Source organism: Seriola aureovittata, chromosome 4 (genome assembly GCF_021018895.1).
Source record: "Seriola aureovittata isolate HTS-2021-v1 ecotype China chromosome 4, ASM2101889v1, whole genome shotgun sequence".
NCBI classification, from domain to species: domain Eukaryota; kingdom Metazoa; phylum Chordata; class Actinopteri; order Carangiformes; family Carangidae; genus Seriola; species Seriola aureovittata.
Window position 1 is genome coordinate 19,501,785 of NC_079367.1, and position 17,682 is coordinate 19,519,466.

The 17,682-nt window shown below is 39.5% G+C and overlaps 2 protein-coding genes across 4 annotated transcripts; both read right to left on the minus strand.

Annotated features, from left to right (window-relative positions):
- Positions 1-914: 914 nt before the first annotated feature.
- On the minus strand, positions 915-7,621 carry zgc:112083 (uncharacterized protein LOC550461 homolog). 2 transcript variants are annotated; one of them, XM_056373184.1, is made up of 10 exons: positions 7,546-7,621; positions 6,871-7,086; positions 5,764-5,990; positions 5,562-5,673; positions 5,311-5,463; positions 5,138-5,212; positions 4,278-4,398; positions 3,318-3,456; positions 3,021-3,145; positions 915-1,881 (listed from the first exon to the last, which is right to left on the minus strand). In XM_056373184.1, the coding sequence occupies exons 2-10, from the start codon at positions 7,019-7,021 to the stop codon at positions 1,449-1,451; spliced, it is 1,536 nt and encodes a 511-aa protein (XP_056229159.1). In that variant the 5' UTR covers positions 7,022-7,086; positions 7,546-7,621; the 3' UTR covers positions 915-1,448. The 2 variants fall into 2 exon arrangements, with proteins under 2 accessions (XP_056229159.1, XP_056229160.1); XM_056373185.1 differs by having other exon boundaries at positions 7,540-7,609.
- Positions 7,622-10,038: 2,417 nt separating this feature from the next.
- Positions 10,039-17,467, minus strand: map6b (microtubule-associated protein 6b). Of its 2 annotated transcripts, XM_056374550.1 has the most exons (4): positions 16,304-17,467; positions 14,448-14,661; positions 13,871-13,919; positions 11,788-11,920 (listed from the first exon to the last, which is right to left on the minus strand). In XM_056374550.1, the coding sequence occupies exons 1-3, from the start codon at positions 17,080-17,082 to the stop codon at positions 13,875-13,877; spliced, it is 1,038 nt and encodes a 345-aa protein (XP_056230525.1). In that variant the 5' UTR covers positions 17,083-17,467; the 3' UTR covers positions 11,788-11,920; positions 13,871-13,874. The 2 variants fall into 2 exon arrangements, with proteins under 2 accessions (XP_056230524.1, XP_056230525.1); XM_056374549.1 differs by lacking the exon at positions 13,871-13,919 and having other exon boundaries at positions 10,039-11,920; positions 16,304-17,452.
- Between the last annotated feature and the right edge of the window lie 215 nt (positions 17,468-17,682).

Below are 17,682 nucleotides of genomic sequence, written 5' to 3' on the forward strand. Positions count from 1 at the left end.
TCCTGGCTTTCTGGCAACATCCTACCTGGGACAATGAGTCTCCTGAGTCGGTCTGACAAAGAAGTAGAGCAGCTATTCCTATAACAACAACAACAACAACAACAACAACAACAACAACAACAACAATCACTCATTTACAGTATGCCTGCTAAGTTCATTGGTCATTCTGATCTGTGCATTAATTCAGTGGGTCTCTGCACTGTCCTAGATATAAAAAAAACAGTGAAAGTGAGAAGCTTTTGATTAATGTCTCAAGTACTATTAACAAGGACAGCTTTAATTAGGGAATAAAGATTCTTAATAAAGCATGGTGGTCTTGAATTGATTATGAGAACAATACAGTCATTCTTACACTGTAATCACGCCTTTGATTAAATATATTGAGATACATGTGCTTGCACATTTTTTAGGTTAAGCTCAAAAATGATCATGGACAAGCCTACATAGATTCAGTGGGATATTAATTAGTCCAGTGGCATCAATGTTCATGTTTACAGGGAAAGAAAACATTTTAAAAAATGTTACCAAGCTAAATTTAGAGTCTACAGCCGTGCTAGTGGCTCTGTGAGGCTGCACTTTGGCACAATGGTGCTTTGAACTAAATGTTAACATCAATATCCTAACATTCTCACGATGACAATGCTAACATGCTGACCTTTGGCAGGTTTAAGGTTTATCATGTTCAGAATTTGAGTTTAGTGTGTTCGCTTGTTTACTTTTGCTTACTAGCATTAAATGCAAAGTAAACCAGGTTTTGTAGGTAAGTGTTGGAATTTTTTGACTTGGTGAAGTCGCTAGATGAAAAGGAAATCCACCCTATAGTTGATGAGATCTTTCAGTCTGGACCAAAGTGGTGGACCAACCAACCTATCAACACTGCCCTTCCTACAGGGAAAAAAAAACCACAACAAAAATTCACTTTTCTATAAAAATGTATTTAAAATATGTAACAATAAAATTAAGCAACATTCCAAGGCTACAATAAAAAATAATGTCCTCTTAAATCCTCTGTTGGAGAATATCATGGAATTATCACAGAAAATGGAACATGGTGTGTAAAGAACATCATTTCTTTGACCTTGCTTTGTAGTGCTGTTACCTCATTCATGTAAAATTTGTCAGAAAGAGTCATCTACTGCATGTTTAACAGGCGATCTCATAAACACAAGACGTCACAAAGCTAAGCTGAGGCATTAGAGTTAGTAAGAGCTGCTATGGTGAATGTGTGGTCCCCTAGAACCAGTGTAGAGAGAACAATCTCAATGTATCATCACTACAAACACTGGAGAGCATGACAAGGCTTTGGCTAGAAAAAAATAGTTCCAGTATTATCTCCATTGAGAGCTCCACAGCCAAATATACTAAAAAAGACAAAAAAATGTAATTGCATAACAGCTGCATGAGAGCCTACACTGGACATCTGTGATTTCACCCAGTGCAAATGTCAATCAAACCACGTCCATGCCAAGGCCCCTCGCAACCTCTGTCAGAGCCTGAACGGCTCCAGATGTCCCACTACCATCGCAGTCCTCCTGAGATAATCCTCCAGGCTCGTCCTCAATGTGAGGGATGGTGCTCATCACACAGTAGACAGGAGAGTCACTGCCTCTGGGGCTGGGCTGCGACGAAACGTCCTCACCTCCAGAGAACTCTGAGGAGTATGAGGAGGAGGAGCTGGAGGAGGGCGAGGAGGATCCTGCAGGAGAGCTTCGGCCGCTCTCTGGCGTGACTGCAGCCCTCTTGTTCCGGCTGCTGGTCCGAGGACTTTTCCGAAGGCTCTGTGGCTTTTTGGCCATGTTCTTCATGATCTCCTTGGTCACCTCAACAGTCTCAAATCGTACCATGTTTACTTTTAGGAAGCCGTCTACATCCTTTCTGTATCTGTGGAGAAAACAGAAAATATTTTTTTATATTAAATCACATCTCAAAAAGTATATCACTCTGGGCTCCCTCATTAAAATTAATTACCTCCACTACATGAACACCAAGTATCTCTTTTTTCAGTCATTGCTTAGGTAAAGATTTCTCACAAGCAATATTGTCAACACATATTTATCCATCAACTCAAAACTCATAATAATTTTGGTTAGAAAGACAGTTTCAAGGATGCTATGAGGTTCTGTCCAAAATGGAGACACACAGGAATAACTCCAAAATATGTGAAAACGTAACCTGGTTACTGTAATTCTGCAGCGGGGTCTGAATCAGATTACATCTGTACCCCCAACCCAAGTAGTGGTGAAATACACTGATTCCTGAGTGTCCATGAATGTTGGAGGGTTCAGGATGCAGGAAAGCATTTCATTACAGGGTCAACGTGTCTGAATTTCCACAAATATTAAAATGTGCAGCAGTAGTAACTCACCTATTTAGACTTTTAGAGGTGACTGTGTCACTTTTCTGGGTGGAATTATTTTGAATATGAGGATGTATCGACAGGCGCAATGACCTCTCCTTTCATCCTACCACTATGCTGTCACAGTGGGTCTTGGCTCTGTGTGTCAATTTGTCCGATACCAAAGTGGACCTGAATAGACCTGCATACAAGGTATCAGGTGGAGTTTCTATGACTTTATCTTCATTTTTAGGACATCATTATTATCATCATTATTACTATTATTATCATCATCACTATTATTACTATCATTATTATTAATATTATTATATACTTGGTCTTTTCCACCATGGCTGCTTGGTTAGTGATCAAATTCTTTGATAGTGCATCACACTGCTGCCTTTGTTTGTATTATCTCTCAGTTATGGTCTGTAAGGATCAAGCACATTTTGGATCGAGTCTATATATTTTCAGGTTTATTTGGGTCAGATCTTACTGTTCTCAGGTCTCTCTTTTGTAAAACAATAAACGTGTGCGCCTCAGGTTCAGATATGTTTTCCACAAGTCTCTTTTAAATTGGGTCCAAAATGTTCGACCCATGTGTGAAGGCATCTAGTTTACATAATCAGACTGGATGAAGCTGCCATGTAAATGCACTGAGCGCTCATTGGCCGCTATAACTTACCTAAAGCGTGAATGTCCAGAGGGCCATTTCAGCTCATGCTTTTTGCGAAGGTGAAGTGTGAGAGTGTAACACCAGGAGAAGACCTTATCACAAATATGGCATTTATATTTGGACATCCCCCCGACCTGTTGGTCAAACAAATCATGATTAATGTCAGTAACAGAGCATTATCTTAACTACTGACTAATGACTAATGAAAATAATGAATGGAAAATCATTATATTTTTATAATATGTTGGACGTCTAAAAAAAACATGGTACAATACTGAGGTTCACTTTATGTTGGTGCTAACAAACCTCGTGTACTCTCTTGAAGTGGTGGCTCATAGTTTGGAATGTGTGACAAGAGTAATCACAACCCTCCACAGTACAGTGATACACTGTGCCCTCATTGTGGACCTCTGTGTGCTTTTGTAGATCGCGTTGGTTCTTAAATCTGTAAAAACAAAAATTAAATAGATGAATAAGAATAGTAATGTGACAACATTATTTTATGATGGTGATATGAGTCAATTACAGAAACATATCAAAGTTTATCATTCTTAAATACCATTTTACAGGTTACAGGTTATAATTACTAACAATATTTATCTACAATTTTTCATAGATAGATTCTATACTGTCTACTCTCTCAGTACAAATCTACTGTAATTAACACGTGGGGCCAGTGACAGTCTCACTGTTTGGGTTAATATCCCTAAGTGCTAGTTGTTGTTCCTTTTTGTTGTATTTGTTCGCATTTTTTGTAACATGGATTTTCCTCAAATCAAATTAGTTATATACCAAAGACCCTTAAACACAAAGAGTTACTAAAAGGTCTTTCCATTGTTTGGTGATCCAATCAAAAGTGTGTCCATATGTAGCAGATATTATAGGGGCTATTTTGACTGAAAATATACAGTAAAAGGATCCAAAGAGTAAAATTCTAGGAGAAAGTGGCAGAGGATGGAGGAAACACTAATGGTAGTGAACATCAGTGTTACTGGCAACATTTCTTATAACTTAAATATTTCCCTCTGTATAGGAACTTGCTACTCCTGTTTTGAATAGTGCTATACAAATAAAATGCTACACCAATAAAGTTTACTCATTTAAACATAGGTAATGAATGATAACCTTTATGATACAGCAGTTTAAAGAAACTTGATATCACAACTTTTAATACCAATTTTAGAGGAGGACATAATTTAGAGGGGGCTGTACACAGCATATAGCTGATGTCAACTGGATGTTTAGTCAACTGTTTTGAAGATCTACCTTTTGTCACAGAAGTCACATGGGAACGGTCGCTCATCACAGTGGCGGAACCGGATGTGGATCTTCAGTGCTGCCAAAGTGGTGCAGGTCATGTCACAGAAGGGACACTTCACCTGATTCACTGGGAGTTAAATAAAAAGTTACAAAAGTAATAATTAGATGTGATACCTGCCAAATGGCTGATTAACAACTGTGCAACATGTGGTCACCTTGGGTCATTAGTGATCCCCCATTAACTATTTTAACTGTGGAGTCCAATGTTTTGTTATTTATTCTAAAATCCTATTTAATAAAAATGAATAATTCCTTTATAATTTGAATAAGAGAACAGTCTAACTCCAGCCTAATGGTATGTCAGGGAACAATGTGCTGCAACGGAAAAGAATGTGAAATGGATGAAACTACATACATTTAATACTTATAAATCAAAGAATTTTCTCCTTCAACTCCTTAAAGTGCTGAAATTTATGTTTAATAAATTTGTTTAATTTACAGTTTTGTCACAATTCAGCAGGCTCCATCTGCTGAAGACCATCTGACATGGTTAAAAGCCCCAGAACAGCTACTAAATGGACCTTGAGATGAGACTGTTTTGTAAACTGCTGTTTCCAAAGTTAAGAATTAATTTTAAAACACAACCTCCTTCAGTAATTGAAAATAATTAGTCAGGACAATCTGATCAAGACTGAAAATTTTCCTATTTATGCTTTTCATCTACATTACCATGATAAAAGTTATAACGCCTGGAACAGATACGACATTTCAAATGTTGTCTGAAGTTCAGAACCGTCCTTTATTAAATCTGACCAGTCCAACCCTAACAACTGTAAATCAATGTTAAAACTGTAGAAAGTTATTACCATGCTGACGAACGTGATCCCTCAAAAGTCTCTCGCTGGAAAAAGCTTTGCCACAATGTTCACACACCAGCGACTCTGTTTGAATAAGTACATGTGCAGATATCAGCATCTATGCAAAACATTTAAACATCAGCATCCTGGGAAAGTTTTACAAACCAATGTGTTCCTCTCACCCACTGGCTCGGCCTGCCTGTGGAGGTGGTCAAACAACTTTGTGTTGCTGGAGAACATGCTGCCACATGTAGGACAGGCTACAAGTCTCTCCTGAGTGTGGCTCCGCATGTGTTCTCTCAAACGATACCTGATCTTGAAGAAAGCGTCACAGCCTGTTACAGAGACAGTAAACATACATCACACAATGTGAGAGCAGGTAAATTTGGACGAACCAGGAATATCTCTTTAACCTCTTCTTAGTCAGTCATACCTGTCCAATGGCAGAAGAGAGCCTGCTGCTGTTGTGAAAATGACTGTGGCTCAGCACTTTCAACATGATTGTCCACATGTCGGTAGAACCATTCAGGATTGTTAAATGTACTCTGTAGAAAGACAAAAATTAAATCTTATGATGATCATGCTGAAAGCAATAATTTGATGACCAATGAATAACTTAAACAACAAATACCTACATCACAGTGCTCCCACTGGCAAACATATCCATCTGATCCTTCAGGAACCAGGTTGTTGCTGTGTAAGCCTTGGTTGCAGCTGGGCAGGTCAGGACGGGACTTGAGCAGCTGTGACCCGACAAACTTCAGCTTACCGTGGTAGTTGTGGAAGTAAGCGTGGACCTCCAGTTCCGCAGGACTACCCATAGATAGAAACTCACATCCGTTCCAGAGACAAGCATACTCATCTAAACAAAGAGAGGGAAGGAGTAATTACTGCAATGAAGAAAAGACGGTTATTACTGAATGTACAGGGAGTACAGATTTGGACTGAGCAGAGCTGGGCAGAAAACTAAAAGTCCCAAATTTTGACCAACCAAATGTAAGTGATGTCAGTGTATTTGATAAATTCCTTCAAACAGGCTCTAGTCTAGTCTTATATTCAGCTGACCAACACATACTGCAGCTCTTTACAAAACATCAACCAGCTTTAGTGGGTAAAGAAAATAAGCATTTTGGATAACAATGGCTTTACTTGATATTGATGTTACTGTAGACATAACATTAAGAACAACACAGCAGAATGTGGCTTTTTGTCTTCTTTTCTTTCCCACCCTTTAAACCTTCACACCAACTTCTGTTTTTACTAACAAGATATTATTGATGTTGATCAGATAATGAGCACTTTCGTTCTTTTTCATTGAGGAAAAAGACTAAGGACGGTTCCAAGTTAATGCATTTAACTTAAATAAAATAAAAATACCTTCTCTGCTTTTTTCTGCTAGTCAGACAGTGACCCCCGTCAAGACCAGTTAACTGTCAGTTATATTTCATTTGCAGGAGTACTGGTGTAGTAGCCGAAATATAGAGTTAACCTTTCTTTTTATTAAATCAAGAATAATATTGAGTCCAGAATTGCTTCTGAATCAAATTGAGATTATCAAAGATTTCCACCCGTTTGTCTGAACCACTGAACACCTTAAATTAATGATTGTGCATCCATGCATTTAAAAAAATATTACTTAATTTGATGCTGCCCAGTCCTACAACTGACATATACTGACCTCTTGTGTTTGTTAGTGGTTGTTTAACATGTGCACCATGTACATAACTGTCCGCCTCACTTACCCAGCTCCTCCAGGGCATCTTTGTCTCCCAGGTAGTCCTTTAAATGCAGTGACATATGGTCACTCAGCTCCTCCATGGTGCGGCCCTTGAAGGTGCATGAAGCCCACTCACAAGCCACCTCAAAATTGTCTAGTCTCTTAGTCGTCATCATGGTGTCAAGTGATGTCCACTTTGTGCTCAGCTGCTGCACCTGCACACACACCCGATCCTGACCACCTGCCACAGGAAAACACATAGTGATAGTCATTTCAACAGAGAGAGAAATAACCTGTGATCTCAACAGTTTAAGAAGCGTTTCAACTGGTTTGCATGTAATGTCAGCTACAGTTAGCTCTGGTTAACTGAAAAGGTAAGGTTGCATTACCTAGAAAACACTTACATACATTTCTATTTCCAATTTAACTAGTTAGCTACGAAACCAGTAGCTAGCTCGAGCTAAATATGTTGTGTTTATATAAAAGCTAGTATTTTAGCTAACAGTCTAGCTACCGCTGAACATGTCACAGGTTACCACTCTCTTTTTTTTTTTTTGACCTTTCCTACACAGCTTATTATCGTTTTTAACAATTTCACGTGAGAAATATTAATGGCATTTTTATGCGGAATTTGTAAACACACGCTAAAGTTTCCGACACGTGTGACACACGAAGTTTTGTAACAGTTTCTTACGAGTACCAGTGTCAGTCGCTGCAGCAGCTCTGTGCTCTGGGCTAACTCTCCTTCCCTCCTCTGAGCTTGTCTGATTTTGTTTATTTCCTTTCTGCGTCAACGGACGTTGTTTTTCTTCGTCTGTTATTCAAACCACTGACAAGACAGCAAGAGAGCACAGCGCCACCTGCTGTAGGAGAGCCGTCCTACAAATTCAAAACTGGAGCAAGTTTATCTCAGTGAAAGAATACAAACTATTTCTCATTTTCAGAGAAAAAAGAGAAGCTGAAACATGTGTTGTTGTCATTGTTGTTGTTGTTGTTGTTGTTGTCGTCGTTGTTGTTGTTGTTGTTGTTGTTGTTGTCATCGTTGTTGTTGTGTTATGCATCCTTGTTAAAGCTTTAATGCTGTTTGAAACTCACTTCCAAATCTGTGTAACCTTTATTTTTTTTTCATCAAATCAAGATAACTGCAATATCATTTCATATTATTAGATAGTTAGTACTAATGCATCATTATTGGGAGCAGCATTTTACTGCTAAGTTAACTGAGGTCAAGCTAGTTTTAACTACTTTATATAGGCCTACAGTGTGGTAGTTTAATATAGTGGTTCCCAATCTAGGGGTTGGCTCCTTCCAAAGGGTCTTAAAATAAATCTGATGAGTCATTAGATGAGTAATGTAGCTGGAAAGAAAAAAAAGAATTCTTTGCAATGGCTTGTATTCAGATGTCCATGACATCCACAAAATCTGGACCCAGGCAGGAAGAGAGGTGATTTATGCCTGGAAGAACTACATATCCCATCCAGCCTATGAACCCTTCAGACTCCCATACGAAGTGCAGGTTAAGGAGAAGGAAAAGTGAGCTATTAGCTTAGCTTTTTATCAAGGTTGGAATGATGCTGTGAGATTGTGCAATACATCCTGTCCACTAGAGGTCATAATTTGCTGGATATCACCACCCCACTATGCAATGTCTCGCCTATCGAAGGAATACCATATTTTCATGAGGGTGCATGTCTCCTAATGTGAAGTCGATACATCGCAAATAAAGTCACACAATGTTGTACACTCATCTCAACAATGCAGGTGTTCAAAATAGCCATTTACTGTATGTTGTGGTGCACATTTTAATCTAAATTTCTTTCAGGTTTGTGCCTGCTGCACACTCACAAACTGGGAACTCCTCTCCCACACTGCTTTTAATTGGCTGAACATGTCTACATAAATATTTTATGGCTGGACACCATTTTCATATAAACAGGTGAAGTGGCAGAAACAGTGACTTTGTTGAGAGAGTAACTGTCTGAGCTTTCACATGACAGAAATGAACACCCAAATCATATCATTATATTTCATACACAGTGAAACAAGTGTATTAAATCTCAATTCTACCATTTGAACACAACATAACAGGCTATATAGGTGAGGCGGAAACCAGCCAAAAAAGTCTTTTAGAGAGGGGACAGAGCTTGGGCAGCTCCAGTGCCATCGCTGATCTCTTATTCAATATTTCATGTTGCTCTGCAAACATAAGAGCCCATAACAACTGAATTATTCATGCAGTTTCATGTCAGGATGACTGATTCACAGGAAAATGACCACCATTTCAGAATCATCTTTTGTTTTAAGATGAGGACAATTTGGGTCTATTAATTAATCTCTGAACTGTAAAAGAAGAAAGTATGTATACAAGAAAATATATATATACAACAATGCGATGACATGTCATACTAATAAAAACACCCTTTAAATGGCTTTAGATGTTGCTGAGTTTTGAGGATTAAAACATCTGCAGGACACAACATTCCTCCGCTATAAAAAACCTTACATGTTGTGTTTACTCTGGCCTTGAAGAGTGCTACAACCCAGGCCTGCAAAATGATTTAAGATTTTACAATCAAATAGAATTTAGAAATCATTTTGCGTGATTACTGTAATTTAGTCCATAAAGATTTTAGTAGACATCTCTGAACCCTCTTTGTAATGTTTTTCATAACACAATGAATATCACAGTGAGCATGAGTTTGCATTTTGGGATTTAGTTATTGTTTGCCTCTATATATAAATGATGCTTGTAAGGAGGGAACAGCAGTTGAATTTGATTAGGCTTGATTAGTTAATGACATATTATACTCACAAAAAAACGTATATAACTACATATAACTACGTTATTAGTTAAGTATCAGCCTACATTGTGATATTTTACTGGTGCAAATGAATATAAGTTAAAGTTTAGGTTATAGCAAATATCCAGTTACAGCACTTATATGTGTTACACTTTGGGAACCATTTAGGTCAATTTAGCATTTTTAATAATGTATCTATACTGTGCCATCAAATCATGTATGTGTGTGTGTGTGTGTGTGTGCATACATATATAATACACCTATTTATTATTTCCCACATTTTCATGTTTGCAAAAAAAACATTTAGTCAGATTATGGGTGTGAAGGTAGAATAATGTTATTCAACAGATACTAGTGGCTAGGACACAAGGATGCAATAAGTCATAACAGGATTCTGTATCATCATTTTAATCAGAGTTCATTCAGAGCAAGCTGAGAATACAAGCACAAAATCACAACATGTCTGCAGCGGTATGACATTGTCATATCATCATTTCACTCTGGTCTGACGCCACCCGCAGTACAAACCAGACAGCATATATGATGAGAGATATAGCACCAGGGTGTTGGAGTGCATAGCAGCACTTCTTGTGGTTGGGTCAGACTTGATGCTAGCAGGCAGCAGGCTGTAGAGGTCACACACAAAAAAGTCTCTCATTCACGCACACACACATGCGCGCACGCACACACACACGCGCACACACGCACACACACACTGACGGAAGCTAAAACTGGAAGCAGACTCACGGTGGTTAGTGCTCGACTGGGCCCTCACACACTGTTGGCCACTGAGGGTATCATGGCAGACGACTTACTGTGTTTACAAGTGGAGAGAGGGATAGGGTGTGATGACATTTTAGTAAAAACGCCTCATGTCACGCTCACAATGAACAGATGTGGTTTGCGCATTTTCAGACAGCAGCATTTTAAAGAGCTGAACTTCAAGTCCTGGCCCATTCCTTGTCTTTCAACACCTGGAGAGATCAGCCCATTCATAGTGAAAATTATTGAGTAAATACAACAGGTTTTCAGGCCTATGTGCATCTCTTCTTTTTTTTTTCTTATTTAGCACAATTACAGCGTCACAGCTCAGAGGAGATGATGGAGCACAATGCCACAAAATACTGAGTCATTGTAAAAACTGCAGTATTCCTGTTAAATTAAAGGAGCGGATCTCCATTTAAATTGCAAGAAATATGTTTGTGGGTGAAACCATATTGCTGGTGTGTTTATTTTATAGCTTTAACAGCCACTAGACTATTTTATGATTTTACTTACTGTATGTACCTTTTGGTGTGATCAGTCTATTACTACACATGCATTATATTTGAAAAGGTCTTACCCCTATACATTTATCTTTAATGGCTCGATTTACAAGCTAAAATGTGACTGTGACATACAGTATAGTCTGCTAAAATGTTGCTACTCAACCAAAAACGGGGTCTTGCATGCAAGCTTTAGCAATTATATTACAGGTCATTTGGTTTCTTAGCAACCAAACTGATGAAACCAGATATCATCCAGAACAATGAAATGAAAACCAGGACCATACAGCGGAGGCACTGTAACTAGGAACGCAACCGTAAAACTGTATTTTAACAAAACCTCTCATGTGATACAGTCTCAGAGAAAAAGCATCCCCTTGACATTTTCTACAATCATTTTAATATAGCTCTCAACTCCCATCCATTCAGACAATGGTAAAAATGTCCTTTCATACACATGTAGCATGTGTACAGATGGCTCTTTTTTGTAGTCTGATGTCAAACAGAACTCATATAAATAATGTGCAAATGATGTGCTCAATTAATAAGCGGTTCTGTGCACCAAAACACAAGCAATCACATATTTTCACACACTCACAAACACACATTCACACACACAGTATACAGTGAAAGTTATTTGCATTATCCTAAAAGCTCAACATCGGTGCCCATTCAAAGGTGAACAATATGTGACAGGACAGCAAAAACAACAGGTAAGGAAATAAACCAAAGGGAAGAGATTTGCCTAATTCGTCAAGTAACCTTTGATCACGCACATAAAAGTGTGGAGATGTAACTTCTACTGCTTTGCCTCAGCCAGTCTATTGCTGATCTCTTTGCTCTTCTTTGTGACAGCTCCCTCTGGTTTGGGTTCTGCGGCGGTCAAAGAAGGTTTCTTCTTGGCTGACTGGGAACTAGCAATCTGCTTCTCTTTTGCTTTTTTCACCATCTTTCCTGTTGTTGTTGTTGGTGTCTTTTTTGGTTTGGTGCGAGACACTGGTTTATCCACCTAAAAGAGAAGAGAGGTGCAAATACTGAGATTAAACTCTGTTTTAAAAAAGAAGTTTGTTAAACTTTTGAGATTTTGGGAAAATACACTTATTCGCTTTTGTTGTTGTGAGCTAGATGAGAATATTGATATCACGCTGATGTCTGTATGTTTAGTATCAAGCTAAAACCAGCAGCTAATTAGCTTAGCTTAGCATGGAAACAATGGGAAACAGCTAGCCTAGTTCTGACCAAAGGTTAAAAAAAAAAAAAAGTTTCTAGTTTTTGTGCTAAGCTAAGATAATCAGCAGCTGGTGGTAGCTTCATATTTAACAATAAGTATGAGAGTGGTATAAATGTTTTCATCTAATTCTTTGCAAGAAAGCAAACAAGCATATTTCCTTAAATGTCAAACAATTCCTTTAAATGTTTACTTAACTCATGGAGACTCTACAGCATGTCAAAGTCCTGTTTCAACATGCAATACATACCCTTTTTTTATCCTGTTACTTAAAGTAATGACGGGCAAATGACACCATATGGTAAAGGTGATATTTGCATAATGTGGTTAGTGCAATGAAGACAAAAAAAAAAAAACAGCACAAAAAGTGTATTTGTGCCTTTCCTTTTATAGAATAGTGGTTCATGCAGTTTTTCCATTAAAATAAACTTTAAAGGAAAGTATAACATTCAAAGTACATGGTTTATATTAGTATATGATGTTAGTCTTACACTTTTAAGGATGAAATATTTTGGTTACATTCAACCATTAATAGTGGTGGCAAAACCTAGAGGCTTGACAAGCAGGCTTGCGACTGCTAGTTCAAATTCCCACAGTGACTGGGAAAATGTGGGTGCGAATGTTTCCTTAAGCAAGGCACTTCCTTTCTGCTATTGTGGAGTTTCCACAACATAAAAAAAAAAAATGTCTGGAGAAGCTCCCACATGGTCCATTTGTATAAAATAAACAGCAAAAAAGTTGCATACATGCTCAACTTTTGCTTAATAAATAAACCTTAAAAACGTATAAATTGTAAGAGATGACAAATGTTTGTAAAACGCTGTTTCTGACAGAAAAATGAAGGGCTGTATTTCTGTGAATAAAAGAGTGGAGGTGCAAAGTAGGTTGCATGGCATAATTTTTGTTAATTTTGTTGCCACAAACAGTCAAGGTGGAATATGTGAACACTGGGTGTGGTGGCGGATTGTGAGCTCTGCACCATGGTGCTCATGATTAAGAGATCAGTCCAGATTAGATTCAGCAAATTTGCTAACTTTCGGTATACATTCTTGATGCTGTGGACAGCTGCATCATACTGAGGCTGCAAACTGCATCAAACATCAAAAGCCAAAGGGATAGCATCATCTGCAAACAAGTGTTACCAGTGCCTGATTCCAAAAATATACTGCACCACTTGGCACTCTTGGCACTGCCACTGGTACACACCCTACTGTGCCTCTCCGCCCACTTGTATGCAGTCAAATATTGTGTGCAGTCATGGTGAGCTAATTGTGTGCAGACATGGAACGACTTATGATTAAAATTTAAATAATTTGTACCATGCACTCACCAAAATAGAGCCCTACTAAATAAATGTATACTAATCGAATGTGAAAAAGGTTTATCTTGTTGGCCTTCACTGATGCAATAAATCCTATTTTTTCTTTGATTCTGTCACATGTTTTCATTTATCCATCCACCCTCTTGCATAAACATTTGATCAATTGTTGAAACTACTGAGCTCCACAAAAGGCTGTGGGTGGTGCAGGCTGAGAGGTGGGCGATCCGTGACGATGTGGCTGATAATTCGGGGCGGATTGCATCTGGCAGCTGGGTGATAGATGTGACTGAGGCTCATACTGGCCAAGGTGCATACTGTGTGTGTATGTGTGTGGGTGTACAGTATGCACGTTTGCGTCTGATCAATTTGAGGTCAGCCTCCATGCCTTCTAGAAGAAACAGAGAACACACCTGACTACAGCAGATTTAGAACAGAGCTGCTCTCAGTCTCTGAGAAGTCCTACAAGAATGAGAGAGGGAGTGGCCATATGAACACACTACTATTGACACATTATTAAAAAATGATTAACCAAATTTTGTCTGAACTGTGGATAACATGCAACTGATGCGTTGAACATTTTCAGTATTAGTATGTACAGTTTGCTAAATGGCCTTGTTATTTTTTATTTACTTAAAATGTACACAGGCTGGCTACGGAAACAGTTTAAAAATGTAAAAATTCTCTAAATTGAGATATGAAGTTGTTTTAGTTGATGTATAATAAGTCTGACCACCAATAACGCTGGCGCAAGACATTGATGGTGTGTATAATAAACTAAAATTTATGAACAAGGGCAGTGTGTAAATCACATAATACTAAACCTTGGCTATAGCAGGGCTAATAAAGTTTTAGACATGACTATAAGGAAGGCACTTACTGCATGTCATTCTGTGTACTTAGAGGAAAAATAACTCATGGTATAAATGGTAGCAGAATTTCACAGACCTGCAGGAACAGCACAGGAACTGTGTGAGGACAGGCTCTCACCTTGGCAGCCTCCTTGCTAGGCTCACTGTACAGGCTGCGTATCCTCCTGCGCTCCAGCAGCTTGTTGTCAGTGGGGAGAGCCTTCACCTGCTCCCCCTTGAATGTGGCACTGTAGCTGGTCTCCAGACTGGACTCCTCCACTGGGGGTTTATACTGAGATGGAGCTTTGATGGGCTTCACTGGTTTCACATCCTTATATGCCTTGAACTCAGTTCTAAGAGCAATTGAAAAGGGAAACACGAAGGCTTACGGGATGCACTTTATTTTCAGGATCATTTAATATGACAATCATTTTCTCAATTGATCAGAAAAATTACAGCCCAAAGCCCAAAGATATTCAGTTTACCGAAAGAAAAGGAATCAGATCCTCACATTGGAAAAGCTGGGACCAGAGAATGTTTATTATTTTTAACTGAAAGGATGAATCGATTATCTATTATAAGTAGTTCCTGATGGATTGATAATTGATTGATAATTGATTGATAATTGATTACTTGAGGAATTGTTTCAGCTCTAAATAGTTGGAATTGAACACTGCATGTTTTCATACTGCCTTGGAGCATTAGTCCCAGTTGTTTGGTATATTATACAACATTAAACTTAATTACTATAGATGATCCCATTAGTCTGTTAATTTTTTTCTATATTGGCTAACTGTTCCTTTTATCATTGATGTCAAAATATTAGGTTTTTTTCTTTTTTTGTTTTACAGGTTCTCAGAGACAGGAACTGATTTGGTATAGACTATAAAAAGCTAAAATCATTAGCTTATAAATACATCTTCGGAGCCCCCCTATGGATAATAAAGAATACACATATTTTGTATTAAGAATGTATCAAGAGAGTATTCAGTGTTGTGCTCCAGGAAATTGGCCTCGATCATTCCTATTGCTAAATAAAGGATAATGCTCCTCTTTTTTTTTTTTAATCACTGGTAATTGATATTGCAGTGTGCACTGCATCAACAGTTGTTTCCATTCACTGACTAAATTATGTAAATGACCATTTAAATTTTTCAAATTCTACTTCAAAGATCATGTGGCCTGTCACTCTATGAGGAGCAAGGGTTTAATGTCATCTCTAATGATTTCTTCGTTTATTCTTGTTGTACATTTGTGTGTCCTTCCTCTGCACAACTGCTTCTATTCACTAATGTAGCTTTTCATTAATCATGTAATCAGATTTAGTTTTGTTTCAGCACTTACAAAGCATAGGCCATACTCAGCTTTAAAAAGTGGCACACTAAGTTTATTTCAACAAACTAAATATGAAATTGAAAACACTGGCATGACATATGTTAACTTCTGGTTCAGTGGGGCAGAATGAAGCCAGCAAGTATTAGCTTCAGTGCATCGTCCTAATTCAATTTGGAGGAAGCCTGTGCAAAGAAACCATGTTAAGATACATGATTACATTCAGGCCCTTTTACTGGCTTTACTCATCTATGGGCCAGTGCATTGATTTGGTAGTACTCTTGTGGAGGATAAAGCAGAAAAAATCAATATTGAAATCTTTATCTGTGGCAATATCAGTTTGCTTTGGAAATCACTGGAGATTGTAACAAGAGAACATGCAACACCAAATATTCCTAGATGATTTGTAAATGTTTTATCACAGAGCAACAGAGCAGTGTGGCATACGGACCACTTCTGTTGTTAGTTAAAACAGGGCATACTTGTATGCAGCACTGTGGATAGCTTTAGAAATAACATGCATCAGTTGGTTGTATAATCTATTGTATTGTCACTGTAAAAGAGAGAATTTAGGCTTTCATTTCAAAAGGGATTAGAACAAACAAAAACAAAATTTTTGTCATCCCCAGAACATGATCATGGCTCACTCTCTCACACACTTACCTGTAGCTGCTGGAAGTCGACATAACCTCCTTGATCTGTCTGTTGAGAGCGTCTGCAGCTGCTCTGCCTTTCTTCTGCTCGGCGGTCACATCTGCAGGCATCTGTCCCTCCGTCTTCTCACCTGTTTTTCTCTCTGCTGACTTTTCCCTCTTCACGCTTTTCTTCGTCACCTCCTTTGACTCTTTCTCCTGCATCTTCTCCTCGATCTCGCTCTTCTCCACGCCGCTCTCGGCCTCGGCTGCCGCGTGCTCCAGCTTGCCGCTCGCTGCGCTGCGCTCTGGCCCGGCGGAGGTGGTGGTAGCGGCAGCAGCACCAGCGGCGGCGGAGGCGGCAGCGGCGGTGGGGCTGGGTTTTGGGATCCAAGGGTGGTCGTGTTTTTTCGGTATAGGCCAGGGTTTGTAATCCTTCTGATACTGAGTTTCGGTATTGAACGGGGCCGCCGAGGGTTGGTACTCATTTCTGGGTTTGCAGCTGGGCTCGGGGCGCACTCTCCACGCCTTGAAGTCTTGGCGCATGACGGACGCAGAAGAGCCATCTTTGCCCGCTGCGGCACCCGTCGCGGGCGGTGCCGTCGCAGCCTCCTGCTCGCCGTGATGGGGCTGGGTTTCTATGGCAATGGCGCCGGCCCTCTGTTTCGGCTGCGGGTGATGGGGCAGATGCTGCACGTCGGCCACATCCGAGTATTTGGTGAAAACCAAAGGCACCGCTATGTCCGCTTTGTCCAGCTCGGTCCAGAAGCGGTTGATGCAGCAAGCACGCGTGATGCACGGCCATGCCATGATGATAAATACTAGGAGGCTGAGTAGGAAAAGGTGCACAGAAAACCTCTCAATCAGGGATAAACGCGCAAAATAAACGTCCTACTCACGACTCGAAGACTTGCAACTGCTCGGTCCCTCACCCTGTACCCTCTCAGTTTTTGTCCAGTCAGGGTTATTCCTCCTTACAGCTTTATGTAATTCTCTGCTGAGTATATCTCACCAATCTTTGTTTGAGACTAAAGGAAGCAGCCCACACGCCCCCTCCCCGCTCTTCTCCTGCAGGCTATTTGTTCTTACTGAAGTTTAAATGGACTTTGGGCTTTGCTGTGGAGTGCACATTGCTGTCTGGTTGCGCATCAAAGCGACCCCACCCACATTTGTGTGATCCTTCGAGATGCACTTGCCGGGCTCTGCACTGTGAGTTTGCACGGTGAACTATCACCTGAGCCCGTCACCGTCTGGACCAGGGAAGAGGGAGGAGGCACGGTTAACCCCTGTGCTGCCATGTCAGAAAATGCCAAATCAACCTACCAGTGGATGCAACAGAGGCCTATTGTTGTTCTGTTTGGAGGAAATGGCCGATTATGCAGCTGAAAATCGCGAAAAATAACACAAAGC

Bases quoted from the DNA above. Each gene is read 5' to 3' on its own strand.
- zgc:112083 (XM_056373184.1), bottom strand. From the start codon at position 7,021: ATGATGACGACTAAGAGACTAGACAATTTTGAGGTGGCTTGTGAGTGG. The intron at 5,464-5,561 runs GTATGACTGACT...TCTCTGTAACAG, and splicing joins TCTCTTCTGCCATTGGACAG to GCTGTGACGCTTTCTTCAAG. The intron at 3,457-4,277 runs GTAGATCTTCAA...TTGTTTTTACAG, and splicing joins TGTGACTTCTGTGACAAAAG to ATTTAAGAACCAACGCGATC.
- map6b (XM_056374549.1), bottom strand. From the start codon at position 17,082: ATGGCATGGCCGTGCATCACGCGTGCTTGCTGCATCAACCGCTTCTGG. The intron at 14,662-16,303 runs GTAAGTGTGTGA...AATTGCTCTTAG, and splicing joins TCGACTTCCAGCAGCTACAG to AACTGAGTTCAAGGCATATA. The intron at 11,921-14,447 runs GTGAGAGCCTGT...CTTCTCTTTTAG, and splicing joins CTAGCAAGGAGGCTGCCAAG to GTGGATAAACCAGTGTCTCG.